The following is a 24,259-nucleotide window of genomic DNA, read 5'->3' on the forward strand; positions in this document are numbered from 1 at the left end:
TCCTCCCCTCCCCATTTCCTCCTGTTCTCCCTACGTTTCCAGTGTTCAGATACAATCATCACTCTCCTAACACTTGCCCTGTTTGTCCATACCTTGCTGATTTTTACACATGATGTGCCATTTGTGGGGCACTTGTGTAAAATGAATTTACACTTTTCCAAGTTCAGCTCAAATGTCTCCCTTTCTGGGAATCCTTCCTGGTTTTCTCCATCCAAAGCTAGCCTTGTTCTGCTGAGCTCCCACAGCCCTCCAGCTCCATGCCTCCCACCCCTGAGTGCAGTGTGCTGCAGGCTGTGTTTATGTGCCCACCTCTCCCACCTGTGAGCAGATTGAAGCAGACCCATGTGAAATCCGCACACCCTTTTTCCCCTTTCTGGCACAGGGTCTGCCTTAGAGGAGCGTGCCCAGTAATGTTTATTGTCTGGATGAATGAAATTACTAGCCTTGCATAAATAGACCCTTTCATAATCATAAAAACTTCTGTCCACCCTTCTCTCTGTACTTGTTTTCCACATGGTATTTTTTGAGTCCCTATACATATTTCTGGAGTATAAGTGATGCCTACAGCTATTCTGTTCTTCATGGGGAAAACAAGGAAAGAAAAATTATCAGTCACTGCAAACCTGCTGTATTCATACATCGGCTTTACAATGCTGGTGTCTCATATATCATTTAGGGAGTTTAGGATCCAAGCCCCAGAAAACGCCAGCCAACTCAGTTGGCTTAAACAATAAAAGAACTTACTCTATCTCATAACAAGACATAAAACTAAGGTGGCTTTAGGAATGGTGGCTTGACTGTATCAACAACAAAAAAAAAACCTTCTTTCTTTCTTCTCTGCCAACTATAACTTATAAACTTTTAGGGGTTGGGGGGCTGAATTACTTCATGGCAACAAAACGGCTGCAGCCATTCCAGGCATAACATCCTGATGCAATAATGTTTAGGAAGAGAAACATACCTTCTCTTCTTTGGGCCTCTCTTTAAAGTGGAGGGGGAAATTCTAGAAGCTTCTAGAAACTTCCTGCCATGGCTCATGTATCAGAATTGTAGCACATGGCAATCCTGTAGCTAATCATTGCTCAGGCAGTTGAGAGTCTCACGATTACTATAAACCAGTCAGGATCTCACCTAGAGACATGGGAGAGAGGGATGTATACTGGAACAAAATGAGGATTCTTTCAGCAAGGAAACAGAATAAAATAAATATTGGGGAGGAAACCAGCAGTGTCGGCTACATTCTCTTTCACAGAGAATGATTTATACTGAATTTCAGGGAGGTTAAGTCACTTATGTAAGGTCCCACAGCTGATAAAAATAGAAATAGGCTTCAAATCCAGCTCTTTTAGACTCCAAAGCCCATCCGTGTACTTTTTCTGCTGCACAGTTGGACCCAGAGTCAAACTTCATTTCCCAGAAAAGCCCAAGCCCCCTTTCTCATGGTGAGCGCCTCAGGAGCTGAAGCAATTGCCCTGCTTCCCCAAGCCGACCTTCAGCTGGGCATTTAATCTGTTTATTAAGTTATGAGTAATGGTGCCGCGAGACACCGAGAGCTACACATTCAGACCTAGTTTTAGCTTGTTAGAGGAGGTTCAGGGGATAAACATCATATTCATATTCTAGGCCGAGAAAATTCAATTGCAGTACTTTCTCTTTGAGAGCACAGGATTGGCTAGGGGCTTCTGCTGGGTCCCGCTTTGGTTTTAATAGAAATGAAAACTCCAAAGCAGGCGGGCTGTTTTGGGAAAGTGGCCACTAATGTGGCCCCATGGGGCGGGGGCGAGGTCTGAACCGGGCAGTTTGCATATTCACTTTTACAAACAGCTGGCTTGGAGTCAGCAGTTAATGGGATGAGAATGATGTTCCTGTACCAAATCATTTCCTGAAAAAAACATTTCCAATTGCAAACATATCTTAGCCTTTCTTCTTGGGTTTGTTTTGTCTCTGACTGAATTAAAGAGGCAGGGTGGAGGGGAGTGTTTCTGACTGGGGATCTTTTTCATCTGAAAATATTTTGAACAGTGATCTCCACAAAAAAAAAGAGATCCCATTCAGACCTACCTTTAAGAGGCCTGGCTGCGAATATTGTATGTCTAGTCACACTTTATAGGTGTAAATGTCTCTATATTCACAAATTGGTTCTGGCTGTACAACAGTCGTGGGTCACATGCGGTTTTTCTCTCCTTCCAAAATGTAAGCTGAAAATGCTGCCCCAGAAATGTGCACACGTTCACACACAGACATACACACGCACACAGACATAGGGTCAAGCCAAAATGTAATTATTCCCCCTGAGTACAAACTGGAATCCTTCTTTGTATCCTATATACTGCTTTGGCAAATTGTGCTTCAACTCATAACCTGTGCTGCTGAAGGGTAGCCTTAACAGTTTTGGTTATTCATTTATTCAACAAATAGTTCATGAGTGCTTACTGCCCCTGAGGTATTATTTTAAGTAATAAAAATAGCATATATTTACATAGCACTTACCAGGTACCAGGGACTCTTCTAAACATGTTACATATATTAACTCATTTAAATCTTCTCCATAACCCCAGGAGGAAGGCAGTATTATCATTCCCATTTTGCAGATAAGGAAACTGAGGTATAAGAGTTTGATGATCTTGACCAAGGTCACATAGCTGGTGAATGATTCTGGATTTGAATCTAGAAAGTCTGGCTCCTTTTTGGGTATCTAACAGTGAACAAAATAGAGAAAGTGCCAGTCTTCCCCTAGCTTACATTCTGGTGGGGGAGAGATAACCTGTAAGTAACAGTGGTTTCAGGTTATAATTAGTGCTCAAAGAAAATAAAACATGAGAGGGCTCATCAGAGGGTCTTTTAGGTCTTAGGAGTTGGGGTTTTAATTTAAGTATGTATTTGGAGGCCACAGGATGTTTTAAAGCAGAAGAATATATGATTCTAATTACATCTTTTTTTTTCTTTTTAAATGTATTTATTGACTTTAGTAAGAAAGTGAAGGAGGGAGAGAGACAGACAGACAGACAGACAGAAACATTGATCTCCTCCTGTATGTGCCCTGATGGGGGATGGAACTGGAAACCTCTGAGCTTCAGGATGAAGCTGAAACTAACTACAGCTAGTGCTCGACTTACGACCACGATCGGTTCTGACAGACCAGTCGTAACATGATTTGGTTGTAAGTTGAGTAGGCTATATGTATAGTACTGTGAAATGATGTTATAAAAATCTTTAAGTCATATCTTATCATAATTTTCTTTCATTATTGTTATATATCATAATTTTCTTTGTTCATTTTATTCCATTTGTATCATCTCTACACCATTTTGTTTCTTATTTTTACATTCGTCAGGTTTAAGTAAAACACTGCATAACCAGTACAACTGGTTTAATATTTGCAAAACATACAAAATTACAAAATACAGGTGCATACAAAAATACAAAATACAGGTGTAAAAAATACCATAGGAAAGAAACATTTCCCCAATTGCAAAACATATCAAAATATATAAACATGTACGAAACATTTTATTGGCCAGCACATGTCGTACACCCAGCTGGGCAACGCTTGCGCTGCCAGACGCGGAGCAGTCGTGGCTAGCGATTGTGGTTGTAAAGTCGAATGGTCATAAGTCGATCAATACCTCTACACCATCCTGCCAGTGCAACCCTATTTATATCTTTATCTGTCATTCTGACTGTGTTATTGGAAGTTAACCAAGGGCGGGGATATATGCATCAGAAAGCAGTAGACCAGTTAGAAGGTGGTTCTGGTTGTCCAGATAGAAGACAACGATGGCCTGAACCAGGATGATGGTGGTGGTAATGGTGAGAAGCAATTGGAATTGGGTCCTGGTTTGGAGGTGGAGCCCACAAAACTTACCAATGTATTGGAGGCAAAGGGTGAGGGGAAAAAGGAAGTGACAGACATTCCTTGGATTTTGGCTTAAACCATTGTATACATGATGGGGCCGTTCACTGAGGAGGGGAAGATTGGGGGGAAGAACAGTTTTGTATCAGTGTTGTTATGATGGGAGTGAGAATATTGATTTATATTTTGGATGTGCAAATTTGAGACGTCTGTTAATAGACATAAGAGAAAACATCAAGCCTGGAGCTCAGGGTCAGCTCTAGGCTGGAGATTTAAACGTGGACATCAGCATTTAGGTATAATGGGGTCACCCAGGGCAAGGCCATCCATCCCTGTGATGATGGAAATCTACATATGTGCAATCCAGTATGGTAGTCACTAGGGTGGACCACTGAGCACCTGAAATGTGATAGGTACAATTAAGAAACTGTTAATCCAAATTCGGAGGGACCCGAAATATGGAAGACAGGAGCAAGGTCCGTCGTTTACACATTAAAGCTTTATTGTCTAGCTTGGCCAAGCGGCGGGAACTCCGACAGAAATCTGACGGAGAGCGTGCTGGCCCTTTGTTCTACTTAGTTTTTATAGTTTTGTAAGTGGGAAGTACAGAAGCAAAAATTGCAATTGGGAGCCCCTTACCGCTATTGGTTATAGTCATATGTCCTTTAACATGATAGGACCACATTCAATTTGCAAACCATACATCATTTTGGAGAAAACAAAATTTACAAGTCAACACAATGGTAGAAAGATATCTCTTTACATATTAAAAGGCCTTCCTATATTTTCTAGTGTTCATCCCCCATCTCTCTGTCCAGAGTATTAACCACATGCATTTACATAAGAGAGGTAGTTTCCGTGGGGACAAATGCCCGCAAATGGCTCATAGTTATAAGAAAAGGTTTATTTTGGCTTTTCCCTTCCTGCACCTGGCTAGCCATTCACTCCTTTCCCCACAGGTGTGGTGGAATGTCAGGGAATCTATGCTTTCCTTCCCTTTTCATTTACAATACAATGGCAAGAGCCATCCTGGTTATGCTAATCACACAGTACAGAGACTATTCTCACAATTTCTCTGCATACCTTAACCCAAATTAATAAAATGTTCTCCAAGCCTCCTAAAATATTAATATTAATTCTGTAGCCTTTTGGTACTTTACAACATCTGCAGGTGAAATGGCTCAGTGGCTCCTCAGAAACTAAATTTTTTTTTTTGTATTTTTGTATTTTTCTGAAGCTAGAAACCGGGAGGCAGTCAGACAGACTCCCACATGCACCCGACAGGGATCCACCCAGCATGCTCACCAGGGGGCGATGCTCTGCCCATCTGGGGCGTTGCTCTGTTGCGACCAGAGCCATTCTAGCACCTGAGGCAGAGGCCACGGAGCCATCCTCAGCGCCCGGGCCAACTTTGCTCCAGGGGAGCCTTGGCTGTGAGAGGGGAAGAGAGACAGAGAGGAAGGAGAGGGGAAGGGGTGGAGAAGCAGATGGGCGCCTCTCCTGTGTGCCCTGGCCGGGAGTCGAACCCGGGACTCCTGCACGCCAGGCCAATGTTCTACCACTGAGCCAACCGGCCAGGGCCAAGAAACTAAATTTTTAATTCATTTAAACTTAAAAAGATGCATGTGGCTAACACCTACCATATTGGATAGCACAGAACAAGGGTGGGGAGGATGTAAGTAGAGAAGGTCCTGGCCAGGAGCTAGTTACTTCCCTCTCCAGGAAGTCCAGCCTCTCACCCACATTTAAGTATGACTTTATTTCTACTGCCATTGCTTGCACAGCAGTGCTTTTTAAATAATGGAAATCTTGTTTTTTTGTGTGTGTAAGAAACAGACTGGAGCCAGTCCTAGAAGGGATATAAAGAAATTACAGAAGTCCTAGGAAACAATTGTTCTTCTCTAGAGAGCAAGTACAACCCTATACCTGTAGAATCATTTAAATCTTGACAATATTGCTTATATTTTTTATTATGTTTTATGGGGAAGAATTATATAAAGTAGTGGGTGTCTGTGAATTTGGAGATTCAAGACAGTGATTGGCTGATATCCCATATGAATGTCAAGGGCCCACAGGCAAGGGACTAAATACCAGCTTTATAATGCAAGTTGTGTCTCTTTGGGGTAGAGTGTGTTTCACTCTTTGTTAGGCAATCTCTTTCTCCATCCAACTGCAACCATCAGTGAGTTTGTTAATATGAAAGAACTCTTTGTAAGTGGCTGTCTTGTGCTTAAGAGTTCTTGCAAGTATATACTGGCAATTGGTGAGGCCAGAGTCAATAAAAAAAATAGTAATATAAAATGGAAAGATGGGACATTGTTTCTATTAAGGTTGATTGCAGCTGCCATGTTAGTTCTTTAGAACCTTTTGCTGACCAAGGCTTTCAGAGAAAATGGAAGGGAGGAGATTGTGCTTAATTAGTAAAAAGTAGTTATCCAAACGGGAATTGAATAGAGGTGAGAGGATTTAAGTCACTGCTTTTAGGAGAGGTGAGGCCCAGGACCACGAATTGTTAGAGCTGAAGGGAAGGACCAAAGCTCTGGGAAGAGGCCAAAACGAGACATTCTCGAGCCACTGCTGGAGGGAAGCAGGACAATCAGAAAAATACTCAGAGAAGTCCACTCGGGAAAGATGTCCCACCAAGGTTGAGCCGAGGATGGAGATGGCTTACTTGGCAACCTCTTCCATACAGTCACAGTTATCAGGCACCCACTGTGCGCCAACTGCACATCCTTGGGAGGAAGGGCCACAGCAGATAAAAGAGAGACTGAAGGAAGACGTTAGTGCCCACGTCACTATCATTTATTCCAAGATTGTTTCTGGGGCGGGGAGGGGCAGAGACCTCTCTATTTCTCCAGGAAAGGAACCGAGGAGACAGTTGGAAGGGGTGAGATGAAAGGCACAATTTATTTCCTTTAGCAAGGAGAGCTGGGGAATTGATTGCAGCTGCTAACCAAGGTGGTTTTGCTCTCAATGTCAGTATCAAACAGGTTTGTTAGAGAGCCACTCCCGGTCCTCGGTGGGCTGTGATATGACTGCGCTTTCTTCTCCTCACAGTGTCAGAGCTTCAGGAGGAGGGCATGAATGCCATCAACCTGCCCCTCAGCCCAATCCCCTTCGAGCTGGACCCTGAGGACACGATGCTGGGTAACTGGGTCTCTTGTTCTCTGGGGTGGCCAGATGCCTTCCTTTGGAACCACCCCCACTGACTTCCTTTTCTTTTTAAAGAGGAGAATGAAGTGCGAACGATGGTGGATCCAAACTCACGCAGCGACCCCAAACTTCAAGAACTGATGAAGGTAAGAAATTAGGGGCCTCAAGTGCCTCCCAGTCTCAACAGGTGTCTGTATGCCACCCGCCTTGTGCAGGCAGCATGCCGGCCACTGTTGAGAAATAAAGGTCATGTCAGTCTCTGCCTGCAGGCAGCTCATGGTCCAGTAAGTGGACATCTAAAATTTAACAAAAGTGGGACATGACAAATGCCCAATGAATTATGTAGAAAATAAGGATCAGAGAAGTTAGTGCAAATAAGCTTACATTTGCCAGGATCTTATAGTCCACACAATCCTTTCACTGCTTTTGTTAAGGAGCCTCAAAAGCTCCCTGTGAAATAGGAATTAATATCAGCCCCATTTTTCAGATGAGGAAACTGGGTCTCAGAAAAGCCAAGTGGTTTGTTTATGGTCACAGCTGCAGGGAGGAGATAGAATTCAAACAGAAATAAATGGGCTTAAATGAAATATTGTGCATAATGCCCCTGGCATGGGGGGTGGCGTGGAGTCACCCCTTGAAAAATGTTCATTTGATTCCCTCTTCTAATTCCTGTCCTGTGTTTTTCTTCTTCAGTTTCTCCAAGCTTCACATAAAACAGGACAAATAGGCAGTGGTCAAAACCTGTGTGTAGTCTCCCAACTGCAGGTTGAAACCCACATTCCTGGAGGTGGTATTTGGGGTCTTCATATTCTCATTGCCTCTTCAACCTCAGACTGCCCCTGCCATGCATTTGCTTATGCAGTCCCCTTCACCAGATGCCTCGACCTTCTCTTCAGAGCAGGGTCAAGTGGGGTCATGTCCTCCTGGAAGCCTTCTATAAAACCCAGTGTTATTGCTCAGTCCCTCTGTGTACTGCTAGAGTCTCTACATCTGGTTCCATCATTGTGGTCACCTTATGATACTTCTCTGCCTCTTTCAGTAAGTGCTGAGTTTTGTTGGAGTTAGACTGTTTCTTTTTTTCATCATTGTACCCACAGGGCCCAACACACAGTAGGAGGTATTAATGAATACTGAGTGTATGGATGGAGGGAGGGTGGGAGGGAGGGAGGGAGGGAAGGAAGGTACATACAGAAGGCCACAGAGTTAGTGGGTAAAGCTAGGGTTTCAACTCCAAAGCCCATATGTTGCTCAGTACAAAGCCAGATAGCCAAACACTGTAACTGTTGCTTGAATTAGGGTAAGGAATTGGTAAGGAGCTGGGAGATATTAGTAGGGATACGGGTGTTGCCAGCACTAGAAGGGCTTACACCTGAAAATTAACAGAGCCACTGGGGCTCACACTTGCAGCTACTTGTCCACAAACTGGGTCATGTGGATAGCTCAGCTGTTTTCAAAATCTGAAGTTTATTTAGATTGTATTTGTCCAGGATGAAAAAGCTGGTCTATAAGAAAATACCTTGTGACTCTTCTCTCTTCTTCTCTCTCTCTCTCTCTAGGTATTAATTGACTGGATTAATGATGTGTTGGTTGGAGAAAGAATCATTGTGAAAGACCTGGCTGAAGATTTATATGATGGACAAGTCCTGCAGAAACTGTTTGGTAAGAGGAGAGTTGATTGTTGCAAGGGATCTTTAACAGCAGGTGGATGGACAGTTTACTCCTGGTTAGGACTTGTCCTCAGTTCCCAATGGTTCACCTGGAATGGAATAGAAATGTGTCCAGTGTGGAGCAACAGACCAGTGGAGCCTTTAGCTGTCCTCTCAGAATTGGTGTGATATGAATGAACTGCAAAGGGAGTCTCAAGAACCAGATGGGGCTGATGCACCCCAGGAGTCAGGTGTCAGCAGCTGGGTGGATGAAAAGACTTCACTATATACTGAAAAACATGCCTCATCCTCTCCAGAAAATTGTGCATTTGTGGCCTCTGTCGATATATTTATTTACATGTGTCTGTTTATATGCCTCTGTTCCTGATGGGTGCGTGTGTCTGTGAGGACGTGCGTATGGACCTCTGTATGTGCATGTGTGTGCATATGTGTGTGCCTTGTGTGGCCCTAAGTGTGTGGGAGTACGTACCTGTGTGTTTGTCACCTCTGTAAAGGTGTGTGTTCCTGTGTCAGTTCATAGCTATTCATGTGAAAATGTAAGGCCGTGGGGAGGAAAGGAGAATTTGGGGGTGATCTTAGTATGGAAAGACAAATTCAAGCGGAATGAATTTGGACTTCCCCCTCACTGTTCTCCATGCTATTTTCTCTTACACAAACCTCTGGCCCAAGTTCTAGACTTTCGTGCTTCACTGCCTGCTAGACACCTGCACACGTGGTTCCCTCCCACCTCACAGGTTTGGACAAGAGAAAATAATAATTAAAGCTGTGAGTATGGGGAAGAATACCAGTGAAGTGATTGCCTTCTCATTGTATCATATCAGGGAGGACAGGATCTTACTATTACATGTTGTTACTGTAATATTTTACTGTTAGTGGGGTTCACCTTGATCATTTGGTTCAAGTGGTGTCTGCCAGATTTCTTCCCTGGAAAGTTACTGTTTTTCTCTTTGTAATTAATTTATTTGGGAAGAGATAGGTTAAGACTTGCAAATATCTTATTTCTCCTTAAACTTCTTTCATTCATTGTAACTTGTGAAGCAGGTCTGCCTCAATTATCACTGTGGTGGTCTCATGGAAATTTTCTGTTTTTCTTATTCTTTCTGCATTTATTAATTGGAATTCTTCTGTAAGGAAACATTGTTCCCCATTCCCCATTTACTAATTTATATCAGTATGGACACAATGAGACTTATTTTATACTTTATGTTATAATCCAACACTATCATCATTCCTGTTTTGCTGATATACGTCCAGCTTTGACCCTTGGGAGTGCTCTCAGGTTGGCTCCCGCATACTTTTTTTTTTTTTTGTATTTTTCCGAAGCTGGAAACAGGGATAGACAGTCAGACAGACTCCCGCATGCGCCCGGCCGGGATCCGCCCGGCCGGGATCCACCCGGCACGCCCACCAGGGGCGAAGCTCTGCCCACCAGGGGACAATGCTCTGCCCCTCCAGGGTGTCGCTCTGTCGCGACCAGAGCCACTCTAGCGCCTGGGGCAGAGGCCATGGAGCCATCCCCAGCGCCCGGGCCAACTTTGCTCCAATGGAGCCTCGCTGCAGGAGGGGAAGAGAGAGACAGAAAGGAAGGAGAGGGGGAGGGGTGGAGAAGCAGATGGGCGCTTCTCCTGTGTGCCCTGGCCGGGAATTGAACCCGGGACTTCCGCACGCCAGGCCAACGCTCTACCACTTGAGCCAACCGGCCAGGGCTGGCTCCCGCATACTTTTGATGTGCTGCCCATTTTTGTTCTTAGCACTTTCTTACTTTCTGGCATCATAAGATATACCAGGCTCATCTTCTGTTTTACTTACTCTGGCCCTGGTATCAACCACTTCTTCAAGGACTCCTGATTCCTGTTACAGAAATGGTATTTAGAAATTAATATCTGGGCATATTAGTGAGTGGTGATTTTTTTTTCAAGTACAATTGACATACAATATTATTAATTTCAGGTGCCCAGTATACAAAGTGATTATCCCATCTGAAATCTAGTACCCACCTGATATAATAGTTGTTACAATATTATTGACTATATTCCCTATGTTGTACTTTATATTTCACTTTCCTTAATACTCTCTAGGTCCATCCATGTTGTCACAAATGGTAAGATTCCCTTCTTTTTATGGCCGAGTAGTATTCTACTGAATATACGTATTGCCTCTTCTTTATTCAATTGTCTATTGATGGACACTTTGGACACTTAGGTTGCTTGTATATCTTGGCTATTGTAAATAATGCTATTATGAACATAGGGGTGATTTATCTTTTCAAATTAGTGTTTTGTATTCTTTGGATAAATACCTAGGAGTGGACAGGCTAAACCATATAGTAGTTCTATTTTTAAGTTTTGAAGAACCTCCAAAGTATTTTTCAAAGTGGCTGCACCTGTTTACGGTCCAACCAACAGTGCACGAGGTTTCCCTTTTCTCCACATCCTTGACTCTTGTTGATTTGTTGATAAATATTCTAACCAGTTTCAGGTGATATCTCATGTGGCTTTAATTTGCATTTCCCTGGTGATTAGTAATGTTGAGCATCTTTGCATCTTTGCCATCTGTATGTCCTCTTTAAAAAAAAATGTTTGTTCAGCTCTCCTGCCCATTTTTTAATTGGATTCTTTCAAAGGGTGGTTGGTATTAAGTTGTGTGAGTTCCTCATATATTTTGAATATCAAGCCCTTATTGGATGTATTTCTCGTGAATATCTTCTCCCATTCAGGTTGATGGTTTCTTTCACTGTGCAGAAACTTTTTAGCTTCCTGTAGTTTTATCTGTTTTCTCTGTCTTTTGGTTCCCTTGCCATAGGAGACATATTCAAAACAAACATTGCTAAAAGCAATGTCACAGAGGTTACCGCCTACGTTTTCCTCTTGGAGTTTTGCCTTTAGCTTCTACATTTAAGTCTTTACTCCATTTTGAATTTATTCTTATATATGGTGTGGGAAGTGGTCTAGTTCCATTTTTTTCCATGTATCTGTTTAGTTTTCCCAATACCATTTATTGAAGAGACTGTCTTTATACCATTGTATATTCTTGCCTCTTTTGTTATGGATTAATTGATCATATAGTCATTGGTTTATTCCTGTGCTATCTTCCGTTGATCTATGTGTCCATTTTTATGCCAGTACCATGCCGTTTTGATTACTCTAACCTTGTAGTATAGTTTAACTTCAGATAGCATGATACCTCCAGCTTGGTCCTTTCTAAAAATTGTTTTGGCTTTGAGTGGTATTAGACATCTTAATGATGTTAATTCATCCTATCCATGCGCATGGTATATGCTTCCATTTACTTGTATCTTCAGTTTCTTTCTTCAGTGTCTTAAAATATTCAGCGTAGAGGTCTTTTGTCTCCTTGGTTAAATTTATTCTCAGCTCTTTTATTCTTTTGGATGCAATTGTAAATGGCACGATTTTATTAATTTTTCTTTTTTATAATTGGTTATTGGTATATAAAAATGCAACAAATTTCTGAATATTTTATTTCCTGCTACTTTACTGAATTTATCAGTTTTAACAGTTTTTTTGGTGGAATCTTTAGGGTTCTTTATATATACTATCATGTCATCTGCAAATAACAGTTTTACTTCTTCCTATCAATTGTGGTTGCCTTTTATTTCTTTTTCTTATCTGATTACTATTAATAGGACTTGGAATATTATGTTAAATAAAAGTGGAATCCTTAACTTGTTCCTGATTTTAAAGAAAGAGCTTTCAAGTTTTTATTGTTGAGTAAAATGTTAGCTGTAGGTTTGTCATATATGATCTTTATTATGTTGAGGTATGTTTCATTTATTCTCATTATGCTGAGAGTTTTTATCATGAATGAATGCTGGATTTTGTCAAGTACTTTTTCTGCATCTATTGAAATGATCATATGATTTTTATCCTTTATTTTGTTTATGGAGTATATCACATTAATTGATTTGCAATTATTGAACCAATATTGCATACTGGGAATAAATCTCTCTTGATCATGGTATATGATCTTTTTGATGTATTGCAGAATTTGGTTTACTAATATTGTTATGGATTTTTTTTTTTTGCATCTATGTTCATAAGAGCTATCAGCGTATAATTCATTCTTTTTCTTTCTTCTTTTTTGTAATGTCTTTATCTGGTTTTGATATCAGGGTAATACTGGCCTTGTAAAATGAGTTTGGGAGCCTTGCCTCCACTTTAACTTTTTGGAATAGTTTGAGAAAGATAGGGTATTAATTATTTAAATGCTTGGTAAAATTCACCTGTGAAGCCACCTGATCCAGGTCTTTGGTTTATTAGGAGTTTTTTTTATTACTGATTTGATTTTGTTAGTAGTTATCAGTCTGTTCAGATTGTTCCTTTCTGATTCAGTCATGGAAGCTTGTATGTTTCTAGGATGTATCAACTTCTTCCAGGTTACCCAATTTGTTGGCATATAATTGTTCTTTTTTTTTTTTTCTGAAGCTGGAAACGGGGAGAGACAGTCAGATAGACTCCCGCATGCGCCCGACCGGGATCCACCCGGCACGCCCACCAGGGGCGACGCTCTGCCCACCAGGGGCCGATGCTCTGCCCATCCTGGGCGTCGCCATGTTGCGACCAGAGCCACTCTAGCACCTGGGGCAGAGGCCAAGGAGCCATCCCCAGCGCCCGGGCCATCTTTGCTCCAATGGAGCCTTGGCTGTGGGAGGGGAAGAGAGAGACAGAGAGGAAGGAGGGGGGGTGGAGAAGCAAATGGGTGCTTCTCCTATGTGCCCTGGCTGGGAATCAAACCCGGGTCCCCCGCACGCCAGGCCGACGTTGTACCGCTGAGCCAACCGGCCAGGGCCCATAGTATTTTCTTATAAGTCTTAGTGGTATCAGTTGTCACACTATTTCTGATTTCATTGGGGTCATTTCTCCTTTTTTCTTGATGAGTCTGGCTAAAGGTTTATCAATTTGGTTTATCTCTTCAAACTCAGCTCTTGGTTTGATTTATCTTTTCTATTGTTCCTTAGACTACTTTGTTTCTGCTCTGATCTTTATTATTTCTTTACTTCTATTCACTTTGAGCTTTGTTCTTTTTCTAGTGCCTTTTGGTATAAGATCCAATTGAGATGTTTCTTGAGGTAGGTCTGTATTGCTATGAATTTCCTTCTAGAATTGCTTTCTCTGTGTTCCATAGATTTTTGGGTTGTATTTTTATTTTAGTTTGTCTCAAGATATCTTTTACCTTGATTTCATTGTTAACTTAGTCATTGTTTAGTATCATGTTATTTATACTCTACATTTGCGTTTTTCAATTTTCTTCTTATAATTGATTTTTATATAGTTCCATACTATTGTGATAGGAAAGGATGCTTGATATGATTTCAAATTTATTAAATTTACTAAGATTTATTTTGTAGCCTAACATGTGATCTATCCTAGAAAATGTACCATATGCACTTGAAAAGAATGTATAGTCTGCTGCTTTTGGTTGAAATGTTCAAAAAATACCATCCAAGTACAACTGGTCTAATGTGTCATTTAAGTTCACTGTTTCTGGTTGATTTTCTTTTTGGATTTCTATCCATCAATGTCAATGGAGTGTTGAAGTCACCACTATTACTGTATTACAGTGGATCTGTTCCTTTATATCTGTCAATATTGGCTTTATACATTTAGATCTTCCTACATTGGGTATATAAATGTTTATAAGAGTTATATCCTCTTGTTGAATTGATTCCTTTCTCATTATGAAATACCCTTTTTCTGTCTACTATTACAGTCTTTGTTTTAAAGTCCATTTTGTCTCATATAAGTATTGCTACCCCAACCTTTTTTTATTTCTGTTTGCATGAAATGTATTTTTGCATCCCTTTACTTTCAGTCTGTGTCTGGTTTCAATCTAAAGTGGGTCTCTTGTAGGCAGCATATGTACAGGTCTTGTTTTTCTATCCATTCAGCCATCCTATGTCTTTTGATTGAAGCATTTTAGGCCATTTACATTTAAAGTAATTATTGATAGGTACATTGTTATTGCTACTTTATTAAAGTGTTTTCTGTTTTTGTAGTTCTGTTTCTTATTCTCTTGAATGTTGATGACTTGCAATAGTGTTATGTTTAGATTCCTTTCTTTTTATTTCTTATATATTTCTTATAAATTTTTGGCTTGTGGTTTCCATGCGCTTCCCATATACCACACTATGTTTACAGCAGTCTATTTTAAGTTGATGGTTGATTTAGTACGAACACATTCTAAAATCACTACAATTTTTACTTGCCCCCTCCATGTTTGTTTTTAAGATTTTACTTATTCATTTTTAGAGAGGGAGAGAGAAAAAGAATAAGAGAGAGAAGGGGGAAGGAGCAAGAAGCATCAACTCCCATATGTGCCTTGGCCAGGCAACCCCACAGTTTTGCACTGGCGATCTCAGCATTCCAGATCAATGCTTTATCCACTTTATCCACCGCACCACCACAGGGCAGGCTTCTATGTTTGTTTTGTTGTTATTTCTTTTGTGTATCTCTTCATTTATTGTAATTACAAATGATCTTTCTACTTTTGTCTTTTAACCTTTGTACTACCTTTACAGTTGGTTTATCTGCTGCTTTTACTAAGTGTTTGCTTTTGTCAGTAAAAATGTTTTTCTTTCTCATATTTTCTTCTTAAAGAGGCCCCTTTGTTTAGTGGTAATAAACTCTTTTAGCTTTTTCTAATCTGATAAACTCTTTATCTTGCTTTTGATTCTAAGTGATAGCCTTGCTGAGCTTGGTTTTAGATATTTTTCTTTAATCCCTTTGAATATTTTGTGCCAGTCCCTTCTGACCTGAGTTTCTGTTGAGAAATAAGCTGACAGCCCTATGGGAGCTCTCTTGTATGTAACTAAGTGCTTTTCTCTTGATAGTTTTAATATGCAATATTTGTCTTTAACCTTTGGCATTTTAATTATGATGTGTCCTGGAGTGGGCTTCTGTGGGTTCATCTTGTTCAGGACTCTATGCTTCTTGGACTTTATGTCTATTTTCTTTGCCAGATTAGGGAATTTTCAGTCATTATTTCTTCAAATAGGTTTTCCATTACTTGCTTGCTCTCTCCTCCTTCTGGTACCCCTATGATGTTGTTCCAGAGGCCCTTAAACTATCCTCATTTTTAAAAAATTTTTTCTTTTGGTTGTTCCAACTGGGTATTTCTCGACTACATTTTCTTACAAATTGCTGATTTGATCCTCTGCTTTATCTAATTCAATCCAATCCACCTAATGTATTCTTCATTTCTGAGCACTACATTTTATGTTTTTTCTTTTTTGATGTTCTCACTGAGTTTATCTATTTTTCCCCTAAGTTCATTAACTACCCATATGACCAGTGATTTGATCTCTGTATATGATAGATTGCTTATCTCCATTTACTTATTTTTCTGCAGTTTTGTCCTGTTCTTTTATTTGAGACATGTTTTTGTATTGTTTTGTTTCTGTCTCCTCATTTTGGCCGACTCTTTGGACTTGTTTCTATGTATTAGGTAGAGCTACTACATCTTTTATCTTGACAGAGTGGCCTTATGTAGAAGGTTTCCTGAGGGGCCCAGTGTTGCAGACTTTCTGGTCACCTAATCCAGGTGCTCCAAGGTGACCCTTGTGTGGGTTGTGTGTGCCCTCCTGTTGCATTTGAGCCTTTATTGCTTTTGGCACCTCAGTGGGTGGGGTTGATCCTCAGGCTGACTGGCTGTGAGTTCTAGTGATGGCTACAGTGGATAAAGCTGATGGGTAGGGGACTGACCCCATAGAGCAAAAGTAACTTTGGCAACACTCTTGTGCCAACCTAATCGGCCCTGTGGGTGTGTCATTTGTGGAGCTGGCTGGGTGTTGCTAGTCTGGAGCCTCTTGGGAGGGGCTCAGGTGCAGGCCAAGGTCATCTATCACTTAAGTCCACCTGGTAGGAGCTACTGAATGATCTGCAATTTGTTCACATGTGTGCTGGGCTTACAGGTACTTTGGAGAGGTAGGTTGCAGATCCAGGCTGGTTGCCACTTATACCAGGCTAGGGACCTGTAAGGCTGGTGGCTGAGGCCATGCAGATTCGCATTTAATTAGGGCAGGCGGTAAAGGAACCATGGAGCCAGAAAATGGTGGGCCATTCCCATTTATTAGAATCTTGCAACAGCAGACAAGCAAGCAGGCAGGAAAACCACTTCTCTCTCTCAGGGCAGATGAGCAAACAGGCCAGGGTGGGGAAATCCCTTCTCCGGCAAACAATAGCAAAAAATGTCCCCTCCCAATGGCGGCAGGCAATCTGCAATAATCAGGCAAAGTACAAGTGAGCAAGTCGAACACACTTGTTTGTCCAACAGGACTGTCTGATGGGCACTCCCATGTGAGGTAAGGCCAACTGCCACTTATGCTGGGTTTGTGTCCACTTAGTCAAAACTACATTTCAAGCCAATACTGGCTGCCACTTATGCCAGATTTCAGGCCATCTGATAGGAGTTACAATGCAGGTTGAGATAGGATCACTGCTTGTGCTGAGCTTGAAATCACTTATCATGAGGTACAGGACATGCTGAGGCCCACCGCTACTTGTTGGGTATTTGTGGATCTTTGAGAGTATTTAGGAAAGTTCACAGCATAAGCTGAGTCAGGCTGCTTATGTGGAAGAGTTTTGGGTCCAGCGTGAGAATTAGGGGTTGGGGGACGGAGTCTCAGGGATTCACCTGGGCAGGGAACATCGTGTTAGCCAGGTCAATGGTGAACTCAGATTTGGCATCTGCCAGCACTTACCATCCCTGGAGGGAACCTCCCTGGCCTCTCTAGCCCTCACTCTAAATCCAGTCCATTTAGTACCTCCCTATGTTTTTGGCACTTTCTGAGCCGCTGCCTGTGCGCTGGAGCCCAGAGCACTTGAGAGCAAGTCCATGTGTGGGACTCATAAAAGGAGTGCCTCAGTGTCTAGCAGCCTTCTGTCTCACTCAGACACAATCCCTGCTGGTTTTCCCAGCCAGAGGTTGTGGGGCTGCGTGCCCTCACCCCTCACGGGAACCTCCGCAGTCAAGATATCCCTCATGATTCTTAGTCACTGTACTATGGTTGTAGGACCTGCCTGGTCCTCATCTCCACTCCTCCTACCAGCCTCAAGCAGCTGCTTCTTTATATCCTTAGTTATAGGGCTTCTGCGCAGCTAGTCTTCAGGTGGGTCTCATGATGGCTATCCTATAATTTAGTTGTAATTTTGATGTGCTGTGGGAAGAGGTGAACACGGTGTTTACCTACTCTACCACTGACTGAAAGTTTTTAGTTTCTAGTACATAGGCACAGTAGGATAACCTGGTCGTACTTAGATGAATCAGGTGTGATACTTTCCAGAAATTCAGCTTCAAATTTTACTGGAGCTGGGCACAGAGAGTAGAAAGGGGCTGAGTTTGGGATTAGTAAGCTAACAAGGCACCACTGGCACTTAGAAGAAGATGGAAGAGGTCTAGGTACCTCCAGGAGCCCAGATGTGTTGAGTCCCATCTAGGGAGCAGGATGTGTATCTGGAATCCAGGAAGCCTGGTTGATGATAACACGGAGCAAGGACTCAGAGCCTAGAGATGAGCAAGATGCTGAGTCAGGGATCTGTCAGCAAAAGGTTGTGTTTAGGTGAAAGCCTGGATAGGTTAGTGTCCCTGAGGGCAGAAAAGCACTAGCTGGGTGTTCTCTGTGAGGACTGTCATACCTGGTTCTCCCTGAGCGGTGAGATGCTCCTTGCTCAGCATCAGTGTCTGGTCCGCTTTCCCTGACAACAGAGCTGAGTTTAGATTTTCCTGATGACAGATGCTGAAATAAGGACTTGGGTAGGAGAAGTTTATATAGGAGATGACCTTAGAAAGTCCAAACAATCAAGTGGGGAATGAGAGAGATACCAGTTAATAATGCATTAATAAGGATGACAGGTCTGTTGTCCACTGGCCAACACACCTCAAAATCACTCTTCCCAGGAGGTGGAGGTGGGGCATTTTAGCCTATGGCTTTCATTACTCTGTGGTTAAGGATTGTCATTTTGTACTCCTGGCAGAAAAAGAGAGAGCTTCAAGGCCAGAGATGGTAAACATCAGTGTGCTGGGGGCTGTCTGCAGCTGCAGGTGAATGCAGGTGGGCCAGGGACTTCTGCGAAGGGGCAGTAACCCTCTGCTCTAGGAGTGACCTCTCCTGATCCTGTCTGTTCTTCGGCACTACTGGTGATGCCACTGGGAAAAACCCGATGCTGACAGTCTGGCCTGCCCCTGTCTGATACCCAGCCTGTCACGGTAATAGTGCCAGCCCTTTCCACACCTCAGAATCATAGCTTTCCACCCCCCTGATTGAAGAAGTTCTTACCCAGTGCCAAAAACTCCCCTCATTTCTTACCCCAGAATTTGCCACTTCTCAGGGTGTTGATAGAGGCGACATCCTCAGTTCCCTCTGCTTTACTCTCCCCCCCCCCCCGGCATCAATAGGGACAAGTCACAGAATTTCCCAATCTCTCAGTTATGCAGTTGTGTGCATGGCCACCTTGTTATATTGCTTCCCCAACACCTCAGTGGTAGACATAACCGAGTGAGAGAGGCAGGAGAGGGAGGATTCTAGAGAAATGCCTACACCAAACAATCATTTTTAAAAATTTGTTTGACTTAAAAAAAATTTTTTTTTGGCCCTGGCCCGTTGGCTCAGTGGTAGAGCGTCGGCCTGGCGTGTAGAGGTCTCGGGTTCGATTCCCGGCCGGGGCACACAGGAGAAGCGCCCATTTGCTTCTCCACCACCCCCCTCCTTCCTCTCTGTCTCTCTCTTCCCCTCCTGTAACCGAGGCTCCATTGGAGCAAAGATGGCCCGGGCGCTGGGGATGGCTCCTTGGCCTCTGCCCCGGCAGAGCGACGCCCCGGAGGGGCAGAGCATCGCCCCCTGGTGGGTGTGCCGGGTGGATCCCGGTCCGGCGCATGCAGGAGTCTGTCTGACTGTCTCTCCCGGTTTCTAGCTTGACCAGGAAAGCCCAGGGTTTTGAACTGGCTACCTCAGCATGCCAGGTCAATGCTTGATCCACTGTGCCACCAGAGGCCAGCACAGATAATGATTTTATTTGAATATAAGCTGCTACCTGCTTCTTACTAAGGTTTTCTGACTTAGGACAGCTATTTTAATTTCCTTATGATATGTTTTATTCAACAGGTTCTTACCTTTGAACATGTATGTGTGCTGGGAACAGAAAAAGCCTGTCGTGAGGGATGAAAGTCATAAGGCTCTTCCTTCTGGTTGTCACAATAGCAAATGACTGAAACAGGGTTATCATTTTCACACCTGAGATCAGAGGGTCCATTGAACTAAAGGTTCTACAGAAGGGTGTTTTGTTTTGTTGTGTGTTTGTGTGTATGTCTTTCTCCCTGACAGATCCTAAACGGTATAGCTTACACTGGCCTTAATCTAATCAATTGAAATTCATTAATCAGCAGCCACTTGATTTGCTACATGCTGAATTTGGAGGTATAAATGTAAACCTGTCACCGCGCTGCCTTTGGGTAACTCACAACCTGGTAGCACACAGGGCTGGGGAAGATTGCGCAGGAGTTGAGGAAAGGCACCAGGAGAGAGGGGGCATCTTCAGTGGGGTCTTATGGAAGGAGTGGAACTTCAACCAGATGAGGCAGGAGAAGAATATTCTAGTTAGTACAACACAAGGGTTGCTGGTAGGCCCCTGTTGACATCAGTGTGAGCGAAGGGAAAGCGTTGTAGAGACGAGGAGCGAGTGGGTGGGTGATCATCAGGATTGGTTGAGGGGGATGTGTTGCTAACAAAGACGATGATACCCAGCCCCCAGATCTTGGTGACACTATTATCCAGCAATAGAACCCAGGCCTTTGGAGAAGTGGCAGACACGAGGGCTAGAGCAGGACATATAGAAGATGAGTCTGGGCATCTCACAGTGCCAAAAAGAGGTGCCAAGGAAAAGAAAATAGCGATGGGCAGCCTGTTGAAAGTGTTCAGGACTAACCTGAAAGAGCTCCCGTTGGCTAAAGATGGAATAATTTGAGCAAAAAAAAAATAAAGAACAATAGTATTGGATTATAAACCCAAAGTCTAAAATAAATATCCTGAAGTCCATATTGATATAAATAAATGGCTGAATAAATTAATGAGAGAGAAGGAATAACTCTTCTTTACAGAATAATTCCAAATAATTTATTTGGTTACAACCCCTTCAAGGAGGTAGAAGTTAACTGCCTTGAATGGACTGCATTAAGTGACTGGTTGGTTTTAAATGATTCGGGTATGAATAAGGGGAGGCTTTACAGTGGAGAAACCGGGTTAAGATCATCAATGATATGTTGAGAGCAGGTGCCCTTGATATGATGCAATGAAAAAGACACTCAACTCTGAGATCTTCCTCCCCAAAACCCATAACACCAGTCTAACCATGAGAAAAACACAGGAAAAATCCAGTACTCTTCAAAACTGTCAAGGTCGTGAAAAACAAGAGACGTTTGAAAAACTATCATAGAACAGGAGAGGTGGGGCAATAATGAGTAGACGTGAGCAGAAAAATGACATTAGGGAAACAATAATGAAACCCAAATAAAGTATGGAGTCTAGGTGACAGTTATGTACAAACATCAGTTAATTCGTTGTGACAAATGTACCATGTTAATATAAGATGTTAACAATAGGTAGACTGGATTCAGGATATGCAGGAAGTGTCTGAACTAACCTTTTAGCTTTTCTATAAATCGTGAAACCATTCTAAAATAAAAAGGTTACATATTTACAGAAAGAAGGTGAGCCCACATCATAGAGGACCTCGAACTAAGAATGTTAGACTATAAATTCAGTGAGCAACGGTAACTATTGATGGCTTGTGAGCAAAGTGACAAGATCAGAGATGGGGCCTCAGGAAGATAACTAACTAGAGGGTTGCTTAGAAGCAGTGGAGGAAACTCCAGCAAAGTATCTCCTTAGGAGGTAATCATGGTGTCAAACTAGAAAAGTGGCAGTATGGATAGGAAAACCTTTAAGAGCACTAGTGATGTAGGGAGGTAAACTAGGCTGACTGCAAGAGGCAGATGTCAAATGGGAGGAACAGCATCTGAAAGGTTGTTGTTGTTTTTTTGATGATGATTTTGGTTTTGAGAGTTGCTTTCTTAACAGCCAAAAGGACTTGGGCTGAAGTAGCAGCTATGCTAAATCTGAAAGAGGAATGAGAAAGACAGAAGCTCCAAGTTCTCATCTTGGTTCTACCACTGAAACATTTCTCTGCAGCAAAGATCAAGAGATTACCTATACAAGCCTGACCTGTGGTGGCGCAGTGGATAAAGCATCAACCTGGAAACACTGAGGTTGCCGGTTCAAAACCCTGGGCTTGCCTGGTCAAGGCACATATGGGAGTTGATGCTTTCTGCTCCTCCCCCCTTCTCTCTCTCTCTCTCTCTCTCTCTCTCTCTCTCTCCCCTCTCTATAATGAATAAATAAAATCTTAAAAAAAAAAAAGCAGTGGTACATTTACACAGTGGAATACTATGTGGCCATAAAAAAGGAAATCTTGCCTGACCTGTGGTGGTGCAGTGGACAAAGCGTTGACCTGGAAATGCTGAGGTCGCTGGTTCGAAACCCTGGGCTTGCCTGGTCAAGGCACATACGGGAGTTGATGCTTCCAGCTCCTCCCCCCTCCTCTCTCCTCTCTCTCTGTCTCTGTCTCTCTCTCTCATCTCTAAAAAATGAATAATTAAAAAAATAAAAATAAATAAAAAGAGATTACCTATACAAACCGCATCTAAGCTGCTCAATACAGTACCCAGTCACACATAGCAATTAAAAATGCATTTAATTAGTCACACCAGCTACATTTCAAGAGCTCAGTAGCCCAATGTGTCTAGTGGCTACCATATTGGATAGTATAGCAATGAACATTTCCATCATCACAACAGTAAGTTCCTTTGGACAGCACTGTCCTAAGGTCTTTTTCTGCTATAACATTCATTGATTCTATTGTAGGATAGTTAAAAATGATGTATACTGTTATTCTTAAACTGGAGGAGGCATTTTTCTGGTCTCTGAAAACTCAAAAACATTCTATTTATAAATAGTAGAGAATATGTTTAAAATGTCTTACTAAGTTAAAAAAAAAAAAGCATGGTCCAAAACTGTGAGTATAATGAGTCACTGTGTGTATATTAAAGGACACATCTAATGCTTAAGTCTGTAGAGAATATCTCTAGTGAACAGACACCATAAACTGTCTCTATAGAATGGGACTAGGGAACTGGCAACTACAGTGTGAAGAGGAGACTGAATTATCACAGCTTCAAATTTTTCCATGTTTGTATGTTTGTATATTATTGATCTTATAAAAAATGGTCAATCTCAGTAACAAACTGAACTAATCTAATAGATGTCAAATAATATGTGATGCATTTCAGTAGCTATCCCAAGTAAAATAGGAAGAAAAAGTAACTACCTACATATGATAACAACCTGACAGTAAACATATAAAATGGTGAAATATCAAAGAAATGGTGTCAGGAACAAGTCAGATATGATGGCTATCACCACCATTGTTTTGGACAATGTACTAGTTAATATGTATAATAAGGCAGGAAAATTAATTTTCTGTTCAATATTATGGCTAACTAGATGTTCAGATGAATTATCTTGGTACTGTACACTTTAAAAATCTAGATAAGTTGCCTGACCTGTAGTAATACAGTGAACAAAGCATCAACCTGGAACACTGAGGTCACCAGTTCGAAACCCCGGACTTGCCTGGTCAAGGCACATATGGGAGTTGATGCTTTCTGCTCCTCCCACCCTTCTCTCTCTCTCTAAAAATAAATAAATAAAATCTAGGGAAAAAAATCTGGATAAGTCTTTAAAAACATATTTTTGTACTACATGGCTAAACTGGTGTGGAAGGGAAGGAAATTCTTCTGATGCCAAAAACAATAAAGTGCAAATCCAGTGAGATACGTGTTAATTCCTAACGGCTTATAGCCTGAGTTTTAATGGGTCACATGCAGGGTCAAGAGACAAAGTCTGCATAGAGTCTGAGCGGGAAAGGGGGGTGGATAAGAGTCCCATGAATAAAGCCAGGCTCTCTGAAGAGCAATACTTTCAGAGGGTAAACTAGAAAATCTGGCCCCACAGGGAGAGGCAGTAAGGATAACGTCTGTTTTAGACTTGGATGTGAGTGGAACAGAGGAAAAAAAAAAAACAACCAGTCTGAACTTGTTAATTACCTATCAAATCTCTGTATTCACACAGATTTAAGACTAGGATTCACACTAATTTACAATGAAAAGCCCCAAGCTAAAAGTGTATTTAAAATGTGGCCCAGTTTTAGTGTTCCCCAAGGCAGAAGCAAAAATATGCTTCCTTTTAGAGGAATAAATTTTAAAACAAGTTCACAAGGAACTCCGAGAAATAAAATTCCAGAGCAAATAAGCCCCGAATCAGAACCCACCAAACACAGGAGAGGCACGCTTCTAGGGGCAGCAGCAACAGATAAAACAAACTGTGGGTTCAGCCCACTATCGCTTCTGATAACAATAACCGATCAGTTATAGATTATAAAGTATGTTTAATATGTCAAAGTAAAAATTTTGAAAGCCTACTGAAAGGATGATAAAAGAACAAGTAACTATCAAAATTGGA

The 24,259-nt window shown here is 42.0% G+C and overlaps 1 protein-coding gene across 2 annotated transcripts in view; it reads left to right on the top strand.

The window, feature by feature from the left end:
• Positions 1–24,259, top strand: part of PARVA (parvin alpha) — a 185,486-nt gene that overhangs the window by 114,068 nt on the left and 47,159 nt on the right. For both annotated transcript variants that reach the window (XM_066250992.1, XM_066250993.1), the window contains exons 2-4: positions 6,911–7,000; positions 7,082–7,152; positions 8,563–8,665. In XM_066250992.1, the coding sequence (XP_066107089.1) occupies positions 6,911–7,000; positions 7,082–7,152; positions 8,563–8,665 (264 nt within the window). The remainder of the gene's footprint in view (positions 1–6,910; positions 7,001–7,081; positions 7,153–8,562; positions 8,666–24,259) is intronic.

The sequence above is a fragment of the Saccopteryx bilineata genome, chromosome 1 (assembly GCF_036850765.1).
Source record: "Saccopteryx bilineata isolate mSacBil1 chromosome 1, mSacBil1_pri_phased_curated, whole genome shotgun sequence".
NCBI classification, from domain to species: domain Eukaryota; kingdom Metazoa; phylum Chordata; class Mammalia; order Chiroptera; family Emballonuridae; genus Saccopteryx; species Saccopteryx bilineata.